General features: G+C 40.6%; 1 protein-coding gene across 1 annotated transcript in view; it reads left to right on the plus strand.

Annotated features, from left to right (window-relative positions):
• Positions 1–24557, plus strand: part of LOC121319503 (von Willebrand factor-like) — a 65186-nt gene that overhangs the window by 35024 nt on the left and 5605 nt on the right. Inside the window, exons 29-45 of the mRNA XM_041256990.1 lie at positions 2521–2640; positions 5564–5707; positions 6164–6307; positions 7190–7354; positions 11212–11258; positions 13245–13422; positions 14095–14315; positions 16319–16511; positions 18883–19227; positions 19413–19618; positions 19997–20099; positions 20718–20792; positions 21365–21469; positions 21950–22155; positions 22705–22854; positions 22984–23103; positions 23544–23727. Of these exons, the coding sequence (XP_041112924.1) occupies positions 2521–2640; positions 5564–5707; positions 6164–6307; positions 7190–7354; positions 11212–11258; positions 13245–13422; positions 14095–14315; positions 16319–16511; positions 18883–19227; positions 19413–19618; positions 19997–20099; positions 20718–20792; positions 21365–21469; positions 21950–22155; positions 22705–22854; positions 22984–23103; positions 23544–23727 (2706 nt within the window). The remainder of the gene's footprint in view (positions 1–2520; positions 2641–5563; positions 5708–6163; positions 6308–7189; positions 7355–11211; positions 11259–13244; positions 13423–14094; positions 14316–16318; positions 16512–18882; positions 19228–19412; positions 19619–19996; positions 20100–20717; positions 20793–21364; positions 21470–21949; positions 22156–22704; positions 22855–22983; positions 23104–23543; positions 23728–24557) is intronic.

The raw sequence follows: 24557 nt of genomic DNA on the forward strand, positions 1-24557 counted from the left end.
TCCTTCTGTTAAGCTGAGGAAACATGATGAAGCCACTTTGTGGCTTGGAACTTGGTTTCAGGAGACTAGGTCTCAGGCCATTGCATGGCACACCAAGGGAGACTTGATACAGCAAAGTTGCCTCAAACTAGGTCTCCCGGTCTACTGGAAAAGTGGCTTTATGTTCCCTCAGCTTTAGACCTAGAACTGAAACCAAACCTTGTACTGTACACACTACTTAGGTGGAGACATGCAAGGGTGCTTAATATCAAATAAAACTTTTCAAGGGGTAGCTATGCATGAGACAGAGGTTCATTACACTACATGATCAGGAATAGAAGCCGTCTGGAAATTTGAATTGAACATATTAAAGGAATAAAAGAAACCATGTAAAAAAAAAGATATGTAACCGTATGCCACATTAAAATGAGTGAAATTTAAATAATTAAAGTCAAACACCTTAGCTATTAAATCAACAGGTTATTTATTTGCTTACTCATTATTTGAAAAGTTTATTTCAGCATTAATGTCTGATCATTACTGGTCCCTACCTGCTTGATAACTGACTTCAGGTAAAGACAGTTGTGTATGATATTTCTGCTATTAGAAATGATTTGCTGAGAGTTTATAATATGGTATAATATCTATTACTGACTATATATGGAACGTTAGGTTATTACCATAACCTTGGTTCCCTGAAAGAGAATGACAACCATTACCTAAAGGGAAGAGCCCTCTCTGACCGCCAGTCACTAGCATATTTAAAAAAGCTGCCCTATCAGGGCCCTGCTGTGAGGGGAAAGTCCCTCCCACCTCCTGCTAAAGAGGGACGTCCTCACAGAAGCACATCGCCATTTTCTTTTGAAAACAGAGGTTAGCTGGGGACACAACCTCGAAGGGTAATGGTTGTCATTCTTTTCAGTGAACCAGGGTTTTGGTAATAACCTAACATTCCCTTTCAATGGAATGACAACCATTACCGAATGGGAAGCTGTACCAAAGCTGTCGTGGCTCCAGGTTACCGATAGTACAGCCTCACGGTGATAGCCTCAGAGCCTAAATGACGCCTAAGGGCATGCCGCCTGCAACACCTTAGTGCCCAAAGAGGGTCTCACTCGGTTTGCAACATCAAGGCGGTAAAATCACATAAATGTCTCACTACCTGTGCATGTAGCAACATTGCATAACTCATCTAAGGAGGTGCCATGAAGGAAAGGCCACGAAGTTGCCTGGGCCTTGGTAGAATGGGCCGTAATGTCCCCCGGTAATGGGGAATCCGTCTGTTTGTACGCCAATTGTATCACATCTGCCACCCAGTGAGCTAAACGTTGCTTCGGTAGGGTCTGACCTCTAGAGCGGGACCCATAGCAGACAAACAGCTGGTTGGACTGTCTCCAGGACGCCGTCCTATCCAGATAAGATTGCAGAGCCTGAACTGGGCATAGCATGTGCTGTCTACAGTCCTCGACTCGTGCGGGTGAGGTCTGAAAGTTTCCAAAACTGCTAGTTGGTTAATATAAAATGAGGATTCCACCTTTGGAAAAAAGGATGGATTTGTTCTTAATGTTACCCGCGAGTCATTTCCCGTATAAGCCATGCATGTGTCATCAATGGACAGCGCATGAAGCTCACTTACTCGTCTGGCAGACGTGATGGCTATTAAAAATGCAGATTAACCGGTGCCAAGTTAATCGGTGCCAGGATCGGCGTCGAGGAGAGCACTGTCGGTGCCAAACAGTCGGTGCCGACTGGACCTTTTCCAAGGTCGATGCTGATGGTAGGCCCGGTCGAAAGCTTGAGTCTACCGTGGATTAATAAAATTTGTCGGTAAAAATATGACAAATCTGCCAAATTCGGACAAAGAAAGCACAAAACAATCTGTGACCTGTCTCAATGGAGTGAGAGAGAAAATGGGGATGTGCTACTGTGAGGACGTCCCTCTTCCACAGGAGGTGGGAGGGACTTTCCCCTCAGAGCAGGGCCCTGATAGGGCAGCTTTTTTATATATGCTCAGAGATTGGTGGTCAGAGAGGGCTCTTTCGTTCGGTAATGGTTGTCATTCAATTGAAAGGGAACTGTGTTAACTGTAAGAAAGCATTGTAACGCACAGGCAAGTATGATGAATCACTGAGAATAAGTGTGAAGCATGTTTAACAAAGGGAAAGGGAAATGCAAACAAGTAAACCTCTATAGAAAGAGTAATTACAAAACAGAGAACAGTATGTACAAACAGTCAGCACACCCCTATGTCACATAGCTTTTACATTCAGCTTGAATTAAAGATCACCTTTATAGACTGATCTTCTTTTTATAGTGATTGATTATTATAAGTAATCCCTGTGTTGTACATAAACCTTACAAAAACGCATCCTTATATTGCTAATACGCTATTTACATTTGCAGTTGTGTCTGTTAAGCATGGAACCGTCATGCTCTTTTTGACTGCATACGTGTATGTGTCTGTACATTGATTCAGTGCTTTTGGAGGTGTTACAAGTGCACCAGTCCTGTTTCACATCTACACTGTGCTTCAACCTCTAGTTCCGTGTGACAGACCGATGGATGTGATAATCATGCTGGAAGGGAGCGCAGGAATCCCACAACCACAGTTTGAGGAAATGAAAACATTCATAAAAGCCTTCATCAACAAAGCAGACATTGGTGAGTGACCAGCTGACACAGTGGGCACAGTGCCTGACCTTACCTGCTAGATAGTGAACCACCGGACAGTCTCATACCCTGAGCCCAATACTATGCAGATAATGGTCTCTGTGGAAGATATTAACCCTTTCAGGTACAAGGGACATGTGTCCCACAAATAAAATTATGCTAACTTTCTTATTGGTTTGCAATGAGGTGCACAGAACAGGGTTTAAAATGTACTGACAGGTTGGAACTGGTCGTCCAAATTGTCCATTTCGTCCCTTAAGTGTATTTTAAGAAACACCCCAGATGAGAACAAAAATAATCTTCCAATGGGCTTTTAAGTTGCCATTGATTGGTACTCAATTGGAAACGTGAGGAAGAATTTTTTTTTCTGTTTTGAAATGGGCTTACTGCATCCCTGATTTTAAATACTAAAGACAATAAGGAGTCCAAGTAATGAGTAACCCCTAGAAATTACAGTGTGATCACAGACGCTTCAGGAAAATTGTTAACTTTTAAACCAAACAATTGCTTTGGTGTATGAAGACATTGTCTGTTTATTATGTGTTTTTAGTTTATATTTTGGATTGGATCGCTTAGAATACCTATATTAGTGTTTAAAATAGGTTTCTAAAGATTCTAAAGTCTGTTAGCTTTTAGAAGCCATCTACTGCAGTATAGTGACTAGGGATATATTTGTTTCATTATTTCCCTAAAACCTACCCATTGCAGTGTAATATGCAAAAGGCATCAAAGATCGGAAATATTTCTGCTAAAGATCGCTCTGTCCAGTTGTTTGTACATGTATTTATATTTTTATTTTGTTGATAATTCACTGATGGTAAAATAGAAGGACTTTAGAAGTGGACATAAAAATGAAAAATTCTACAATTTAGCTTTAACTGTTTTTTAAAATATTTAGGACCATTTGTATAGTGAATCACTATGTAACACAATTTTTGTTCCTGGGTAGTAAGTGTTATTTCCTAATTGCTTATGCCTCAAAAGTATAGAAAATGGCTATTATTCCCCACAAACTACAAAAGATTTAGAAGTAAGTAGTTTTTCAAGATCTACAATTATACTGTATTTACAGTATAATTGTAAATCTCGAAAAACTACTAACTTCTAAATCTTTTGTAGTCATCTTTGTATTACTTTTGTATAAATACATGTTAATTTGGATTCATATGTTGTTTTTTTCTGACTTTATGTGAATGAAAAGACACACATTTGCCCATTTTCCCATTGGAAATAGTGATATTTTGAAATATCATTGTCCTGGTCACAAAAGAAAAGTTTGTGGGGAATAATAACCATTTTCTATACGTTTGAGGCATAAGCAATTAGGAAATAACACTTACTACCCAGGAACTAAAATTTTTTTTTTTTTTGTTGCACAGTGTTATCAGTTTTGAATAAGACAACACTATTTATTTCTTCTTTAATAAATACTATGTTTATTTGTGAAATATCTTGAATACCTATTTTTGGACCGTGAAATGCCGTGAAAAAAAGCCATTTTTTACTGTGAATAAAAAAAATACAGCCCAAGTAACGACTCTACTCAGAAAATGACTATAGGAGGGTGTGTGGTCCAGGGGTTAAAGAAACGGGCTTGTAAGCAGGAGGTCCCCAGTTCAAATTCCAGTTCAGCCACCGACTCATTGTGTGACCCTGAGCAAATCACTTAACCTTCTTGTGCTCCGTCTTTCAGGTGAGACGTTGTTGTAAGTGACTATAGTTCACACACCTTAGTCTTCTATCTTATAAAGTGCTTTGATGGTGGTCCACTATAAGAGGCGCAATATAAAAAATAAATATTAGATTGTTTTATATATATATATATATATATATATATATATATATATATATATATATATATATATATATATATATATATATATATATATATATATATATATATATATTGGCTGAGAACACTTCTGCCTGGTTTATAATAGTTTTCAATGGCTATGGAGGGCAGTGGCACTGCGATGAAAATGCAATATAACTTCCATCACCACAGGGGCACACTTTCTATTTCTCACTGGCTCATGAGCGCAAGTTTGCTGTACTCTACAAACACCTTGCAAATTAGCGTAAACATTCAACTAAATATTAGATTTTATTCCTATTCAAATTTGTCAAAAGTTTACAAAGATTTCATTTAATTGTGTTAGAGTTCGAGCCAAATTCAATATTGTAGTTAACTTCTACCGACCCTTTACTGTATAAAAACACCAAATCTGAGTTTATTTATTTTAAAAGTTTTTATTCAGGACCCATCTACTGAGATACAAGCACCTCGTTCACAGGACCATTCCAAGTCCTTTGAGTTAAAAATGCAAGTGTCTCGCTGACCAATGAGAAACCTCCATTACGCTGTGTAGCCAATCATGTCCCTCATTGTCACCATACAAAAAGACAACAAAATAAAAAATTGTGTTCTGAAATAAATGTTGATAAGAAGTCATTCTTACCCCTACTGTAGATTTAAACTAAGTTAAGCAAAGCAGCGGTTCATACAGGGAACTCAATTTAACCTTAGATAAAATCAGTAAACGTAAAGCATATATTACCAGATACCAGAACACATCGTCAGTTGAATAGCTAGTAACTTGTTTGTGTCTTCCATAAACAATACGTCCATTCCGTTCCCGCTGTGCACCAGAGTTTGCCTCCCCAGCTTCCACTTGCTTTTTGGCTTCATCTAATGGGGGAGGGCAGCTATCCTGCCCCCCTACCCAAGGCTTCCCTATGGTCAGCCTCTCCATTGATCTGCAAGCTAATTTATGGGATACCTCGAAAGACATGGCCAAAGGATGTCATGTGAAAGTATATATAACGTAGTATTGTTGTCTAGTCTAAGTTTTAATAAATAATCTATCGCATGAGTTTCCTGACTGAACAATGTGTTTCTTTTGAAACGTTGCAGGTGCCAATGGAACCCACTTGGCTGTTCTTCAGTATGGAAGGAGCAATAATCTTGAAGTGTCATGGGTAGACCGTCAGAATAAAGAGAGTCTCCTCAGCAGTGTGAACTTAATGCAGCAAAGGGAAGCGGGTCCCACCAGATTAGGTAACGAAACTGATTCAGCCTTCTGCAATTTATTTATGTCGACTACTTGAAGGGGGGGAGACCCAAGTAAAACTATTACTACCTTTATCAAGTAGACATAAAAAAAAAAACTGCTGAAGGCACCAGCCAAAATGTTTGTGTACTTCACAATCAATGGCAATTAACCATGCCATTGAGTAATTTAAGTACTGCTGGGAAGCAAAATTTGGGCATGTAACACTTTATATTGTGTCTCTAATTACTGTGTATTTACGTAATAGTTACAAAGTAAATACAGATGTACTTACACATCATTACAATGTTATTATGCATAGTTACAATGTACTTGTACATTTTTTTTTTTTGCATGATATAACCCTAAATCTAACCCTAACCATTTTCTGATACAATTGTGTATTTGCATATATCGGGCAAAAAGATTTACACATTAAGCTGTTTCTCTGTGATGTGAAACAGGGGACGCCCTGCTATTCACCATTCAGAGCGCAGTGTCGGAGGTGCACGGGGGGCGTCCGGGGGTCCCCAAGATTGCAGTGCTGATCGTGACACGCCCCTCCCAGGACCCCGTGGAGGAAGCTGCCAGGGAAGCACTGACTGCGGGTATGTAATCAGCACTCAAACAGACAGACACACTGTGTATTACAGGCATGGACAGACATGCAGTTACAGTGTAGTAAGTGGGTAATTTACAGCTTGGGTCACCTTAGTCCAAATCAGACATCACTCTACTAGAGAAGGTACAGAGAAAGGCAACTAGACTGAGCCCAGGACTAATGACATGAGCTATGATGACAGATTAAAATAATGAAATCTCTCCAGCCTAGAAAAAAGAATCATACATTTTATAGATAAAGTGAATCCAAGACAGGACTTCAAGTTTAGGACAGAGAGAAGAACAAGAGGGCATGAATGGAAGCTGAGTAGAGTTTAGAACAGAAGAGAGGAAGCACTTTTTTATACAGAAAGATATAAATGCATGGAATAGCCTTCCCTAACTTTTCTTATGTTATGTACTCTGTAATTATATGGAAATTGTCTTGAGAAAAACATTTTACTTTCTTGATGTACAGGCCATTTCTATATAATCACACACGTTTCACCAGCAGTTACCACTCTCAAAACAGGAAAAAGACTTTGCCATCAAAGTTTGTCATTGAATTTATGATGTTTCTTTTAGTATTTTTTAAATTTAGCATAATTTTATTATTCATCCACAACTAGTAGACATTCAAAAGCGCTAGATTTAGAAATACTCAAAGGAACATACTCAATTCAGTGACAAACGCTTTGACGAGGAATCTTTCTAAATGCCTTCAATGTTGTCAGTAACTATTTTATTGTTACGGATGTGATATGATTAATAAGAGAAAAATCATCTTCAAAGGTGGTGCTGTAGCTTACCGATGAACTGAAAGCAAGAGTTCTCTCTGCACAAATAAACCTGGGTGTAACATTGACGTGCTGCTCTCTTACCCTTCCTAGGAGTGGCAGTGGTCCCCATTGGAGCTGGGACACAGTTTGATGAGGACCAGCTGGTCACAATAGCAGGGCACGCCATGAAAGACAACATTATCCACCTCCATCGAGTGGAAGACCTCCCCACCATGGTCACTCTAGGGAACCAGTTCATTGACAAACTCTGCAGAGGTAATCCCAGGGTCTTGGTGCTATATTTATATTCAGGACGATGCTTTAATATGTGTGTGTGTGTGTGTGTGTGTGTGTGTGTGTGTGTGTGTGTGTGTGTGTATATATATATATTTTTTTTTTTAGCCTTGCAAAAGTATTCAGACCTTCTCACAGTTTTCACATTTTGTTGCTTTAAAGCTTGCAGTCATGACACTTTGAAAAAGGAATTAATATGTGTTATATACACAACCTACTCCACTCATTCAAAGCAAAAACAAAAAGAAAGAAGTAAATAGATAATTAATATGAAATAAAAATGGAAAAATCATCATTGCAGAAGTATTGAAAACCTTTGCTATAGCAAACCTAAATTAATTCAGGTGCACAAAATGACCTTAATGAGCCACACAGTTAGTTGAATGGCCTCTGTCTGTGTGCAATATTAGTGGTTCTCACGATTTCAGAATAAAAACACCTGTCTCTGTGAGGTTCATTGGTCAGGTAGTGAATTTCAAGGAGAGACTCAACCATGAAGACCAAGGAGCTTTCAAAGCAAGTCAGGGGTAAAGTCATTGAAAAGCACAGATCAGGAGAAGGGTACAAAAAATATCGAAGTCTCTGAATATCCCTGTGAGCACAGTCTACTCAATCTTCAAGAAGTGGAAGGTGCATTGTACCACCCAGACACTGCCTAGATCAGGCTGTCCCTCCAAACTGAGCAGCCGGGAAAGGAGGAAACTGGTGAGGGTTGCCACTGTGAGGCCAATGACAACTTTGAAAGAGCTACAGAGTTCAATGGCTGAGATGGGAGAAAATGTGCATCAGTCAACAATATCCAGAACACTTCACAAAAGTAGCCTGTATGGCAGGGTGGAAAGAAGGAAGCCATTACTAAAAATAAGCCATCTCAACTCTCTGAGTTTTCAACAAAGCATCTGAGTGATCCTGCATAAATGTGACAAAAGGTGTTGTGGTCAGACGAGACCAAATTGGAACTTTTTGAGTTAAATGCCAAGCGTTAGGTTTGGTGCAGACCCAACACAGCACATCCCAGTCAACATCATCCCTACAGTCAATGGCAACCTCATGCTATGGGGAAAGCTTTTTAGGATGGAAGGAAAAATTAATGTTAGGATTGAAGGAAAAATTAATCAAAGTACAGGCAAATTCTAGAAGAAAACCTGTTTTCGGTCTGCTAAAGACTTAAACTGGGGCGAAAATTCACCTTTTAGCAGAACAGTGATCCAAAGCACAAGGCCAATGCTACTCTGAATGGCTTAATAATAAGAAAGTGAATGTCCTTGAGTGGCCCAGTCAAAGTCCTGACTTGAATCCTATTGAGAATCTGTGGAAAGACTTGAAAACTGCTGTCCATAAGCGTAAGCGACTTGAGAGCGCATCAGCAAATCTGCCAAGAATGGGCACAAAGTGCGTCAAGCCGGTGTGCAGAGAGACTTGCCCAAAAAGACTTGCGGCTGTAATTGCTGCCAAAAGTCCTTCCACCAAATATTGAGTTGACGGCTCTGAATAGTTATGTAATCAACATATTTCAGTTTTTTCTGACATTTACTGTAACTTATCTTACTCTTAGAAGTCTTCAGTTTGTGCATTCAAGTTTTGAATAAAATACTAAGTTTAAAAAAAAGTGTATGCATCATTTTGTAATTTCACAAAATGGGACTTCATAGGAAGGGTCTGAATACTTTTGCAAGGCACTGTGTGTGTGTGTGTGTGTGTGTATATACACACAGTGCCGTGAAAATATATTCCCCCCCCGTCTGATTTTCTGCATTTTTGCACATTTTTCACATTGAATTTGGTCAGATCTTTTTGTGGGTTGTAGTAGTGTATAGAGGGAGTCTGAGAGAAAAAATGACACCAAAGTTTGGTGCTTCTTTCATTTGTTTGGTGTGCAAGTTAATCAAACATGCAATCTTCAGGTGTGAAAAAGTTATTGCCCCCCCTAGTTAACTCAGCTCAATTAAAGGGATAATTGGGGTCAGCTGTTTGAATACTTTGGTTAACAATCAGGCCTGATTTGGACCAGCCCTGCCCAATATAAATCTGACTAACTTTGGCCCTTACCATCAGAGTGAAGTTGTCAGAACACAGGTTCTAGAGACACATGCCACGATTAAAATAAATTCCTGAAGACCTCTGGAAAAAAGTTGTTGATGCCTATCAGTCTGGAAAGGGTTACAAAGCCATTTCTAAGGCTTTGGGTCTCCAGCAAACCACAGTCAGAGCCGAGCCATATTGTCCAAATGAAGAAAGTTTGGGACAGTAATGAATCTTCCCAGGAGTGGCCATCCTGCCAAAATCACTCCAAGAGCAAGGTGTAAAATCGTGCAGGAAGTCACAAAGAACCCTAGAACAACATCCAGGGATCTGCAGGCCTCTCTTGCCTCGGCTAAGGTCAGTGTTCATGACTCCACCATTAGAAAGGCTCTGGACAAAAATGGGATTCATGGCAGAGTAGCAAGGTGGAAACCACTGTTCACTAAGAAGAACTTGTCTCAAGTTTGCCAAAAAGCACCTTGATGATCCTCAAGAGTTCTGGAACAATGTTCTATGAACAGATGAGTCAAAAGTGGTACTCTTTTCTTAAGAGGTAACATTTAGTGACAGAAATATGAAAAAATGTAGAAAATCAGACAGGGGGCAAACAGTAGAAAAACCAGTAGGCCCGGCGCCTATTGGAGACTGGCAACTATTTGAGACTCTGCGTTTATTATGTAAGATCACTAACATCTGCAAATACTTCATATGCAATCATGAAAAAGCTGCCTGAACACAGCATTATAGAAACTAAAGAAGTAAATTACAACATGCCAGCAACATCATTAAAGGTTGTGTCAGTGGGTAATAACAGTTTGTATTGTAATAATAATAATAAAAACAGTACAATCCACAGCCCTGTAAATATCGGAACACAAGTGTGTGTCAAGGTAGGCTTGCAGCAGAAAAAACAAAACAAAACAAAAAAAAAAAACATGGTTTTAAATTACTAAAAGCAATACGTGTCATCTTTATTAACACATATTTATTGTTCACCCTCAAAACGTGTTCATTGGAAAGCATGGACAATTAACAAAAATTAACCAGCAACGAATCTTCATTGCAAAACAACCGCATGAAGTACTGTTTTAATATGAATAATAAGTTCATACTGTTGGCCCACAAGACACTCAAAAATGCTTCAAACTACCAGTTTTAACACAAAATCATAGCAAAAGTGACTAATTTGTTTTTATAATGTGTACATTGATAAATAAGAACGCTGGAGAAGGAGCAAAATCCGAATATACATTACAAGACTCAAATGCACGAAATATTGTTAATATAAAAAAAAAACAACAACAAAAAAAAAACACTTACAAATACACTAAAAGGCAACCTTGTTAATATCAGAAAACAAGTTTGTATTTTACTTACTTTCAGCACGCTCAAAAAAGCTTCACAATTGGTTTTAAAATGAATAACGTCATAAATTGCATTATGTGTACCTTAAAATAAATAAAATGTATTTTTCTTATCATTCATCCTGAGCCTCACAGTCTTTTCATCGCTGTTGAAAAAGAGATTGGTAAACTCTCTGTACAGCTATATGTGTGTGTATCGGCTGGAGCATTCAGTATGACGTGCATTATATTATTATTCATAACACAGCGTTTAAAACAGACCCAGCGTCTATTTACCATATTTCCCAGCAGCCCCTCTGCTTATTAGAGACCAGCAAGTATTAGAGACCGGTGAGTATTTGCAGTTTTATGGTATTTATATATAATATGCATTGTTCTTACCATATTATATCACGCTGTTTGGGGTGGTTGATAGATGTCTGTGTTGATCATTGTTTTTCTTTTCTCTTACAGTCAAACCCCCTGGGGTGTGTGTGGATGATGAAGGAAATGAAAGGAAGGTAATACGCTCTCTGAACATGCCACTGTACAGTCAACCAGTACCCCAATATGTTGCATTTCCATCAGCAGTGGTTTCTTGTCAGCTCTTCCACTGAAGATTGGCTTCAACTAAAGCCCTTGTCTCAATTCAGGGGTGGCAAACCCTGGTCCTGGAGAGCCACAGTTCTGCAGGGTTTCTGGGTATCTTTAAATCCTCAATGGTGAAAGACCTGGAAAACAAGTTAGTGTTGACCAATTAAGAACATAATTAAGTAATTGAGAACTTCTGGTGGAAAGAAAACCAGAAGACCCTGCGGCTTTCCAGGACCATGGAGATTAAGATTAAGATGGGGGCTTTATTTGAAGACAAACTTCAGAGAGGAGAAATGTGATTTTTATGATACAAATCTAACAAACATCAGAACTATAGTATAGACTCTTCTTCCAGGGTCATTCCAGCCAGAACCCAGATTTAATATCATTTTGTGGCTGAAGTGCATTGGCATTCATCTAAAAACCATCAGGTCACGTGCCAAAAAGGCTCAAGCCATTTATTTATTTTTTTAATTTGGAATCAGCCGTTATTTTACCCCTGATTTTCTCCCAATTTGTAATGCCCAATTATTCAACCCTGCTCACCACTGCAACCCCCTCACTAACTCAGGAGAGACGAAGAAGAGCACTCCTGTCCTCCGAAACGTGTGCCATCAGTCATCTGCTTTCTTTCACTCTGCAAGTCTGCCGTGAAGCCTTACAGAACTACAGCTTTGGAGGACCACGCAGTTATGAATTGCACACAGCCCGGCCAGCCACAGGGATCGCTGGTGCGCAGTGAGCCATGGACTTCCCAGCAGACCTAACCTCTACCTAGCCCAGGCAGCGCTTGGCCAGTTGTGCGCCGCCTTCAATCCGGGCAGAGTGCCTTTACTGGATGCGCCACTCGGGAGCACTTCAAGCCATTTTAAATAAAAATGTAAAATTCTGACATGTATTTCCTGCACTTATAGTGAGGGATTGTGGCAAAATGGTTGATTGTATACAGGGGCAGGAGGGATGCAGTGCATGAAAGAAGCAGACAGATAATTATAATCTGGTTTGGAAATGATTTCATTTCTTGATTCCAAGTCTGGAGACCAAACAATAATTCGCCGGCAGTATACATCAATGTGTACAGCACAGGGTATATAACACAACAACAGACAGTCCCAAATAAATAACGATAATACAAACACGGTCACCAGTCCTGGGTTCATGCAGTAGTGCTCATGGTGGGTGATACAGTTTATATTTGTGACAAAGGTGCAGTGTTGTCTGGTTTCGTGCCGGCCCCTGGTGACAACTCCAGAACTGTGTTAACTGTCTGATAACGTACAAGATGAGACAATTACAAACAAAAACAACACTCACGACTACAGAAACTGTTTCTGGTTTTCACTGTCCTTCTCGTTTCTTACTCACAATAAACCAAAGCAACAGAAACAGAACAGATTATGATTCTCCGTCCCCTTTTTTATGCTGTCACACACTGTCACACCTTGGTAAACAAGTGCAACCACCTCCAATCTGCGTCTGCCACGTCGTTTCCCTTCCGGTTCAAAGTGTTCTTCCAAAGTCTCACCTTCTTCCAGACTGGCCGACTTCCCGACCCTGGGAAAGAAAGAACTGTCAGACCAGCCAGTCCACAGAACTCTGTTTTCGCTGCTTAGCGCCCTTACAGGTCGGGAGGGAGATTTACAACCAAGAATCATTGTATTTCTGTCACAGGTGTATATATATATATATATATATATATATATATATATATATATATATATATATATATATATATATACACATACACGTTTTAGGGCCCCATAAATAAAAAAAAATGGGTGCCGAAATATGTAATAGGCCTGCCCGTTAATACAGCTGGGGAAGAATTTCTTCTGTTTGTGGCTGATGATGTCTAATGGTGGTAAAAATACCTTCCCTGATGACTTTGACCTTATTGTTGTCATGTGTTCCAGCCCGGTGAAACTTGGACTCTGTCTGACCAGTGCCACAGCCTCCTATGCCACCCCAATGGGGCCATCTCCATCCAGAGCCACAAGGTGAACTGTGAGAAGATGCAGAAGCCAGCCTGCAGGAACAACCTGCCCAGCATGAAGATCCAGGAGACCTGTGGCTGCCGCTGGGCCTGTCCTTGTGAGTACTGATGCCCCCGGGGTGCTGTCAGTGCCATGCAGAGCTGCACTTCCTTTAATAGCTCAAGAGCAGCATTATCACTGGTTTAGTCATTCATTCATTCTTTGACCAGGAATAAACCCATTGAGACCGTGGCCACGTTTACAAGGGGGTCCTGGCAAGAAGACCAGCAACAGAGAGCAGTTAATTCACATTGTTGAAAACAACATTGTACATTCAATCTAGGAGCAGAAACATTTACACTTCGATAGATCTCCGAACCTGCTCATCAAAGTAGTCCTAAATGTAACCTTTGACATTGTTCTACTTATAATACGTTGAGGTGTGTATTTTCATACAAAGACTCATTTGCCGACTTAACACAGCAAAGAGTGCATGAGAAATATACTTTCGACTTAGAGGTAGCCACCGAGTAATAGAAATACTTTACATTAAGTGTCTCTAATTACTGTGTATTTACATAGTAGTTCCTTAGTTAATACATTAGGTACATTGTAACTATATGTAAGTCTTTTTGCAAGAGATACGTAAGCACACAGTTGTATAAGGTTAGGGTTAGGGTTATAGCACGCAAAACAAATAATACAATACGTTCATTGTAACTATGTATAACACATGTATTTACTAAGTAACAGCTACTTAAATGCACAATCGTTCATTAATTTCACACAGGCATGTGTATGGGGAGCTCCACCAGCCACATTGTTACCTTTGACGGTCTTGCCTTCAAGCTGACGGGATCCTGCTCCTACACGCTCCTGCATGACGTGGCGCACGGCAATGACATCATCCTGCACAATGTGCCATGCCCAGCGGACCCCAAGCAGAGCTGCATGAAATCTATAGACGTGAAGTACGCTGGCACCTCCATCACGCTGCGGGATGACATGAAGGTACATGCGTCCTTTACCTAAAGCTTAGGGAACACGAAGACTCTCTGTGGCTCAGAATTTTCAGGAGAAAGTTCTGAGCCATAGAGAGAAAGGTTTCAGGAGTCTAGCCTTCAGGCCACTGCATGGCACACGAGGGGAGACGTCGGGTTTGATACAGCAATGCTGCCTCAAACTAGGTCTCCAGGTTTCAAAAAATATTTGGTACTTAATGGATTAATACAATAGCCGAAAAGGGAAGTATTAGGCCAATCAGTGCTTACAAAATGGCAACAGTATGCGGTACTGTAGAAATTACTTTGTGAACGCACAGATGCATATATAGCTCAGCTGCAACTCTGCAAAAGTTCTCTGGCACACTCTGCTGGAAGTAGAAGGTATTGATTTATAATTAAAAGACTCGCAGCATCACTGCAGTAGATTTTCCGTTACCACACACTTTGACACATTACTATCAGGCACATTCAGCGTCCCAAATAAGCTGTGTACTGTGTGTTTTATGCATTCAAAAAATAAGAATTCCTTATGATATTGAAATTTAATACGTAACGAAAACTCGTAGCAATTTCGCTGCACAGCTTGAGTTTGGATGTTAGGAAGCTTCTCGTACTTTGTTGGTTCCCTGGGGTGCCATGTGTAAAAAAAATAAATAAAAAAAGAATGTCTTTTTTCCAGATTTAGCTTAAATCTTGTATTTTTTCCCAAAGATTTAACTTAAATCTTGTATGTTTCCCCCAGATTTATAAATGTTGTGAAAATAAATAAATATTTTTTAAATGTGTACATTCAGATATAATGTATAAATCTGAATATACAACTAAATCTTAAATCTCTTAGCAAGATTTATCATTTAGCTAAATATTTAACTGGCCAGCTAAATCTGGAGTTTGTATGCAAATAAGCTCCGGCTGCTTTGTGATTTCAAGCTATTTGATTGGCTCTTGTAATGCTAATCGGGGAATATAGACATTTCAGCATTACAAGAGCCAATCAAATCATGTGAAAGCACAAAGCGGGCAGAGCTCATTTGCATACAAACTCCAGATTTAGCTGGCCAGTTAAATATTTAGCTAAATGTTAAATCTTGCTAAGAGATTTAAGATTTAGTTGTATATTCAGATTTATACATTATATCTGAATGTACACATTTAAAAAATATTTATTTATTTTCACAACATTTATAAATCTGGGGAAAAAATACAAGATTTAAGTTAAATCTGGGAAAAAAACACAAGATTTACTCTAAATCCGGGAAAAAGACATGATAAAATATTAACGTTGTTTTTTACACAAGGCACCCCATAGTCTCAATAATCAATTCTTAATTTACTGCATGTGGTGGCTGTTGCCAGAAGCATGTGACCACTAAGTCTGATGAACCCACTCATTTGCAATGTGTGTTTGGGACTGGTGAACAATCAACTGGAGTCTGGATTTTGCATTCTGTATTTCTCGGTGCCATCTCAGTGCCCCTCGACCTAACCTATCAAGTTAACTGTCTGTCAACCGAATTTTTGGAAATCTATATCGTAAATACAATATTCTGTGTTTGGAGAGAGTCGGGATGCTTTATATTGCTCAATTAGGAATAAAGCATTATCGTTTCTTAGCAATTATATAGTATGGCCTTTTGTTTAGTATATTCCATCTGCAGCGTTGGAATAAATAAACAAGTTTGGTTTCCGTGTTTGTTTGTTTCGCAGCTATATCGTTTGTGGTTAATGAAGCAAATAAGAATAATTGTTTTTATTGTAAGATCCAGTTTTTGTGATAGTTCTAACTAAGTAACATTACAATTAAAATGTAGTAAGGCTGTAGTTAATGCATACCCCATACATTTAAAATAAGTACTCAGGACTTCAAGGCAATGTTACATTTTACTCACCCAAAATACATTTTACTCACATAGTGTCTAAACTGGAGAGTAAATTATTCAGTGAACCTAACCCTTCTGTGCAGCGCCGACTCATTCCCCACACTGTGGTCTATACCTGTGTGTGTTTCAGGTCACACTGAATGGCGTGGAGACCCCTGCTCCCTTCATCTCGGGGGGTGTTGAGGTGATGCTGTATGGAGCTCTGATGCACGAGGTGAAGATTCCCAGCCTGGGCTACGTGTTGACCTTCACCCCCGGCAACAACGAGTTCACAGTGCAGCTCACACCCATGCTGCGCACAGCCAAGACGTCTGGCCTGTGCGGTGAGTGCATCATATATAGATATAAATATATATATATGAGAGCCGGAAATAATGAAACAGAAATGCGTCCACACTAAATAGGAGTTTTATCTCAGTATGTTGTCGTGACTTCATTTGTCCACAACTGAAATAAATACAGTGCCTATAGAAAGTCTACACCCCCTCAGAGTTTCATGTATTTAAATGAGGATTTTTTTCCACTTATCTACACACCATACTCCACACTGTTAAGGGGAAAAAAAGTTTTTATTGAGAAAAAAATTATGTATTAAAAATACAAAACTGAAAGGTCATAATTGGATAAGTCTCTACCCCCCTGAGTTAATACTTGGTGGAAGCATCTTTGGCAGCAATTACAGCCGTGAGTCTGTTGGGATAGGTATCTACCAACTTTGCACACCTAGATTTGACAATATTTGACCATTCTTCTTTACAAAACTGTTCAAGCTCTGTCAAGTTCCTTGGGGAGCGTTGATGGACAGCAATCTTCAAGTCATGCCACAAATTTTCGATTGGATTTAGGTCGGTGTTCTGACTGGGCCACTCAAAGACATTTATCTTTTTGTTCCTTAGCCACTCCAGTGTAGCTTTGGCTGTGTGCTTTGGGTCATGGTCATGCTGAAAGGTGAACTTCGGTCCCAGTTTCAGCTTTCTTGCAGAGGGCAGCAGGTTTTCCTCAAGGACTTCTCTGTACTTTGCTCCATTCATTTTCCCTTTTATCCTGACAAGTGCCCCTGCCAATGAGAAACATCCCCATAACATGATGCTGCCACCACGATGCTTCACAGTAGGGATGGTGTTCTTTGGGTGATGTGTTGTGTTGGGTTTGCACCAAACATAATGCTTTGCATTTAGGCCAAAAACTTCCATTTTAGTTTCGTCAGACCACAAAACTTTTTGCAATGGCTACAGAATCTCCAGAGAGTTTTTTTGCATACTTCAAACGGGATTCAAGGTGGGCTTTCCTGAGTAATGGCTTCCTTCTTGCCACCCTACCATACAGGCCAGATTTGTGGAGTGCGTGGGATATTGTTGTCACATGCACACTTTGACCAGTCTTGGCCATAAAAGCCTGTAGCTCTTGCAAAGTTGCCATTGGCCTCTTGGTGGCCTCCCTGATTGGTCTCCTTCTTGCTCGGTCATCCAGTTTGGAGGGACGGCCTGATCTAGGCAGGGTCTTGGTGGTGCCGTACACCTTCCACTTCTTAATAATCATCTTGACCGTGCTCCAAGGGATATTCAAGGCCTTTGATATTTTTTTATACCCATCCCCTGATCTGTGCCTTTCAACAACTTTGTCCCGGAGTTCTTTTGAAAGCGCCTTGGTGCTCATAGTTGATTCTTTGCTTTGAAATGCACTACCCAGCAGAGAACCTACAGGAACTGCTGAATTTATCCTGAAATCATGTGAATCACTACAATTTAACACAGGTGGAGGCCACTTAACTTAGTGTGTGATTTTGAAGGCGATTGGTTACACCTGAGCTAATTTAGGATTGCTATTACAAGGGGGGTAGACACTTATCCAACCAAGCTATTGCAGTTTTTATTTTTAATTAATTTTCTACAAATTTCTAGAATATTTTTTTGACTTGGGAGTTGTGGGGTAGGATGTGTAGCTAAATGAAAAAAAACAAAAAATAATGCATTTTAATTCCAGGCTATAAGGCAACAAAAGGTGAAAATGTAGAAAGGGGGTGTAGACTTTCTATAGGCACTGTATATATGTAGAGGTATAGATCATTACATTACTAACTATGTAGTAAATGTCATCACAACACACATTATGGATTTAAATAGAAATTACTGAGTGTAGTTTCTATGGTATCAGAAGCCTAGAAGTACACCACTGTTTGTTTTCAAACACACTTTCCCTTCACAAAGGTGTGTTATACCAGAGAACCCAAAAGGTGGTTCTTTTGAGTAAAAACTATATATAATTTTTTTTTAAGCGATTAATAAAAGTGATCTTTTGTCAAATTATGTACTTTTCAATCTTGTGCTGATGTTAGAAGTTTAAAACAAAATGTGAGTGATGGGAAAAGCAGTTATTTGACCTAGAGAAGGAGAGACAGTCACAGTCCGCACACATTGTCTTTTCTTCTTGATTACCAGTCACTGCTTTTCCTATGACTGACATCTGTGTTATTCCAGAAGAACACTTCAGACAAAAGCAATTGTTTTTATTCATTAATTGCAACAAAAAACTAAATAAAATGGCATGAAATACAAGTTTACCATAGTATGTGCATCTTTCATATAAGAAGACCTATGACTATTAAGATGAAGATTTAAGATTTATCTATGAAGATTTACTTGAACTATTTTGTTATCTAATGCCCTTTGATAAACAGTGGTGCTCTTTTTGTAGGTTTTTGTGACCAGAACGAGATCAATGACTTTGCTCTGAAGGACGGCTCTGTGACTCTGGCGAGCCATGTGTTCATCAAGGAGTGGACCATCGAGGACCCAAGTGGCCCGAGCTGTGAGCCCATGGACAGCCTAACCTGCACCCAGCCGGCCAGCGACCAGTGCCTGATCCTGCGCTCCAGCATGTTCCAGCTGTGCCACGCTGCCGTTCCCCCTGCGCCCTACATCGCCCTGTGTCAGGAGACCAGCTGCCGTGGGCAGGACCTCTGTCAGATCGTGGCTACCTACAGTCACCTGTGCCGGCTGCAGGGAGTCTGCATCAACTGGAGATCCGCAGGCTTCTGTGGTGAGCAGCAAGTCCTTATGGTGTTGGGGGGGGGTTTATTCTGGTCAGTGTGTAGCTATGCCTCCGTGTTGTTAATCTGGTCAGTGTGTAGTTATGCCTCTGTGTTGTTAATCTGGTCAGTGTGTTATGCCTCTGTTTTGTTAATCTGGTCAGTGTGTAGCTATGCTTGTGTCTTGTCTCTGCAGCCCAACAGTGCCCTGGCTCCATGGTGTTTGACAGCTGTAAAACTGGCTGTATCCAGCAGTGTGCCGGCCCTTTCAACAGTACCCTGTGCATGGACACGCCCACTGAGGGCTGCTTCTGTCCGCCGGGCAAAGTGTTAAACAACGGAGAGTGCGTCAAGGAGGAAACCTGCTCACAGTGCCTTGATGAGAACAGAGTGGCCCACAGGGTACACTATTACTATCACTATTAGTATTAGTAGTTGTATTTCAAATAATTTGATTGGGCAGCCAATGATGATGAGGATTAGTAATAATTTGCATATTCTTAGTCTTCTTCACAGTGGTGGTAATAGTAAACATGGTGAATGATAATTGGTTTTCCTGTCTTGCACAGTGGTGGTACAAGACCCGTGTATTATAGGATTGGGTGATGGCATGAGATCCATATATAATAAGAATGCCTGTGTGTAATAAGACTGGTGATAAAACTGCTCAGCTCAATTTAAAAAAAATGAATGCTACCACCAGTACTTGAACACAACATAACAGAAGCCCTTGTTAGAATTATAGCCTTATTATGCATTCACATGCCTTGTTTCCTTCAGCATCTGGACTCCTGGATTCCAGCCCACAATCCTTGTCAGATCTGCATGTGCCTGGACAACAGGAAAATCAACTGCACTGCACGGCCATGCTCCAACACCAGAGGTGAATATGGGAGCAGAATACTTCTCCCTTTAACTGGCTGTCCTTGATTTCTCATACACTGCACTCACAGGCTGTATCCGTCACTTATAGGGATGCTTATAGGTGTATAATGGAGATGCTTGTATGTATGGGAGTCACGCTTTAGAGTTTTAAATATATCTAGAGAAACGCTAACCCAATTGTGATGGAAAGTGGTGAGGACATTCTTTAGCACAAGTAGGTATCATAATGTATGGCTTGATGAGAGTATATGGAGGAGCCTTGTACATAGATATAGTACACACTGTCATTGTTAATGGTATTTGTAGTCCATTGAATTGAATGGGAAGGCAAGGGCTGGGCACGAACCATACATTTCAAAGAGGACTGCCTTCCTATTCAATTACAGAGTGAGCTCTGTAGCAGAGGTGAGTACAGGACTGGTGCGAATGTCAGTACTGACTAATCAGCTGCTAGGTAGAGATTCTTTCCATACAGTATGCATTGTGAATCTATAGCCATTTAACTCGCTTTTTCATGAAACTCATAGCTCTTAGTTTGCCTGTGAAGGGTCTATGTTGCTGTGTTGCTTTTTTCCACCTCCTCTTTCTCTGATGCTGTGTGTATTTGTATTCCCAGCTCCGGTGTGTGGTGCGTGTGAGGTGCTCACCTTGAAGAGGGGCTCAGAACAGTGCTGCCAGGAGTATGAGTGTGGTACGTGCTGGGTCTAATGTGACAGCTCAATTTTTGCGCTTATGTAACAGGGCTGAGGGGGTGAACTGGCGACCCTGCACACTGCAAGCGAGCACCTTAACCACTATGCAAAAGAGCTGGGCTCGTCTGCATTCCTGGTTATAGAGCGTTTAACCCCATCTCATCTCACTGATGGGATATTTGTAAATGAAACACAGACAACGACAATATTTTCAACATGATCTGACAATGTAGTTTAAGATATTTTAAAAAGTCTTTAATGAACTGTTGTTTCGAAAGAGCTGAAACACCTGTTAATTTTACAAAACTAGAACAACTAAGTAATACATCCCAAGTTCTCTTAAATATCTTAAAGTGGTTTTGTTTGTCGTTTTATAACAGCAGCTATTTTTTTCTCATTTTTAAAAAGTAGAATATATGTCCCATAGGGTACAATGTAAACTTTTAACAGCATATTTAGGATATTACAGGAAAGTAGAATCAGGGGAGGGGCTATTTTCTGTGATACAGAGATGATGAGACGGTTAGTTTCCTGTTAAAGTAACCTGCTTTTCCTCCTCCTTTCTCTGCAGTGTGTGACGTGTTGAGCTGTGACCTGCCTCCGGTGCCCAAATGCGCAGACGGAATGCATGCTGTGCTGACCAACCCAGGGGAATGTAAACCTGCATATGAGTGCGGTGAGTGGACATGAGCAGGTACCTTCATCTGTCTGCGTGGTGGTCAGCTTTCTGAATCGAACCACCACAGAGTATGTTTGCAGAAATTATCAGTGGCCACATATCAAATGCTATGTAAGCTCACTTGTGCAATTTTAACAATTTTAAGGTCTCCTTACTTCACACCCATTTTTTAAAAAATGAGTTCCATCTGTAACAACTTCAATTTTCATTATGAGCATTGTTTAAAGATGGCACTCGCATTACAAAATTTAGCAAAGTAGAACAAATATAGCAAAGGGGTAGACACATACGGCCGAAATAACATTGTGCTAATAGACAACTTCATTTCTCCAAATTAAAGGTGAAACAACTTCCATGGTAACTATTTCATTTTTGTCTGTCGCTTAAGAGAGACAAATTTCCGATCTCATCTCATAGCCCCTTGTTCTTTCCAGTGATGCACAACACTACCCTGAACCTGTGTTTGTATCCATCAAGCCTGCAAGAAAGAAGCCTGTAAGCTGGAGCCCAGACCGAGCTGCCCCTCCCACCGCAAACTCAGCGCTAGGGAGACTCAGTGTTGTGATCGATACGATTGTACCTGCAACTGTGTCAACTCCACAGTGACCTGCCCACCAGGATACCTCTCCACGTCTGTGACCAACGACTGCGGCTGCACTGTGGTCAGCTGCCTTCCTGACAATGTAAGTGATGCCTAAACACGCTTCCAAGGCTGTGTATCAGAACGGTCGTTGGGGGTCCCAGATTGGCTCACCTGGTAAAGGCATGGCCATGTGGTGTGCAGGGGGGTCCTGGCTGTGCAAAGTCACTAGTCGTTGCTGAGGATTCCCAAGGGAGCGTTGCATTGGCTGGTTTTGGTTTTGGAGGCAAAAGGGATCCTATTAACCAGGCTTCAGATCTGTGCAACTAGTAGAATGGTTATCAGTTTTATATAGTGTGAGTAATTCCTTTTTGTAATTAATGTTTTTTTTTAAGAATTCAGAGAGCAGGGATCAATCTTAGTACCGCAGGGATCAGAGGCCAGATTTGTATCCATTAGGCTGCAGCAGCAAGCAGCTAGGGGCAGACCATCAGGTTTCTTCTATCGGTAACAGTGCTGCAAATAGCAGATTGTAAGTATTTTGCACCAGCCTTAGTAGCGGACTAGCGCTTGCTGTATACAAGCAAACAGTCCTCCTTACCTGAGTTTCATTGCCCTCTCTTCTCATGCTTTCTCTGTGAAACTCCTGTAGGTGTGTGTCCATCATGAAGTTGTGTATCAAGTTGGAAGTGTCTGGGAAGAAGCCTGCAAGACTTGCATCTGCACTGGCAAGCAAGACAAGGTCACAGCGCTCCACATTGTTGACTGCACAGAGAAAGTGTGCAATGAGATCTGCCCGGTGGTAAGTGTGTCAGTTTAGCGTGGTCTGCTGTAAAGTATCAGCTATTCAATGAGAGCACGTTTCGTACACAGGATTGTAGGTAGTGTGAACAGGGTATATAATGTTCAGTGTCGTTTGTTTCTTTTATAGGGGACTAGTTACACCACAAAGGACGGCGGGTGCTGTGGAAAGTGTCAGAAATCCGCCTGTCAGGAACACTTTGTTGGGGGGCCGCTGGGTGACATGGACAGTGGGGGCCGTCTACGACGTGTAAGCTTGTGTTTAATTTTGTTTTCATATTCTCTTTCAGAATAAAAGATACAGACATTCATTTTTTTGTACTTGCTTTGCGTTTTATAGAAACATTTTTGTTCTTTTTGCTTCTCAATTAAAGAAGTACGGACCAGGGTTCTTACCTCTAACCTCTTAGCAAGATTATCAATTTTATATTACAAAATAAAAACATTAACCCAACAACTGAGGATTGAACAGTACTTCACACATACCGCTGAGCGGTCATTGCTTCATAAATATCTAGGCACCATGAAAAGCTAACTGTCCCCTCTTCAAATACATGTAGTCAGTTTTTCTAATGTTGCTTTCACTGAGGGACCCTGAGGGTCGGAATGAGGTAGGATTCCTTTGCTAATATGCTGTGGGAAAAGAAATGACACATTTTTCAATAGAAATTCGATGTATTATGTGTGCAGGTGGGTGAGCGGTGGCACTCTGCTGAGAACCCCTGTGTGATCAACGAGTGCGTGCAGGTGAACGAGGAAGTGTTTATAAACCAGCAGAACCTGTCCTGCTCCCAGCTGGACACACCCCACTGCCCCCCCGGGACTGCACTGCAGTGCAACACCTTCGGAGACTGCTGTCCCTCCTGCCACTGCGGTACAGTTCACAGCACTCGAACCTGGAGGCAGGCAGGGCCTCCAGGGAGGATGAAAATGTAGTGCAGTCATATGAGAGTGAAACAAAAAGGGTTAAAATGAGCAGAGACAAAGCATGTGCAGGAATGTATGGAATTAAATATGGGAAATACTTTCCCACAGTAAAAGAGATTGGTTAGTGGTCACCTGTACTTGAATGGAGTAACAGCCGAAGGGCTATAATCTATTGATAATTAGTAAGATAACAAAAATAAACCCTCTACTGGCCAGCTCCAACAAGCCTAGCAGAGCCTCCTCAGGCTTGATAGCATCAAGATACTTCTTTTGGTGACATATTCGAATTGGGCTAAAAAAAAAAAGGGGGGGGGGGGGGGGGGGGTGTTAAAATATATAGAAATGTGGTCAAATTTGTGTGAAGCTGAACTTTGTGAACTCTGCTTGCAATGTGTTTCCCTAACAATATCTAAACACTTATCAATTTCTTGGCACGAGTTACAATGTGGTTCCAGACACAGAAAGCATGCACAAGGCCAAAAGCACCCCACTTTATCAATTCCTTATCTTGAGAAAAATGTTTCTTTGTTAACAGCACTTCTTGCTTCTTAGTTTAACATTCATTGACTCAACATACAGTACAAATCAGTGAAAGCACTGCAAACCAGGATCAGTGGTTGGTTTGGGGTATTGGTACTGATTGGAACTGGATGCGAAATATATTTTTTCCTTGTAATTATTACCTTATTGTGAAGGCAGCAAGTATTGTGCACAGTGAAGAAGTCGATGCAGAATTGCAACTTCAGTTGTATAAACAGTAGGGTAGCTTCAGTGTAG

The sequence above is a fragment of the Polyodon spathula genome, chromosome 8 (genome assembly GCF_017654505.1).
Source record: "Polyodon spathula isolate WHYD16114869_AA chromosome 8, ASM1765450v1, whole genome shotgun sequence".
Lineage (NCBI taxonomy): Eukaryota > Metazoa > Chordata > Actinopteri > Acipenseriformes > Polyodontidae > Polyodon > Polyodon spathula.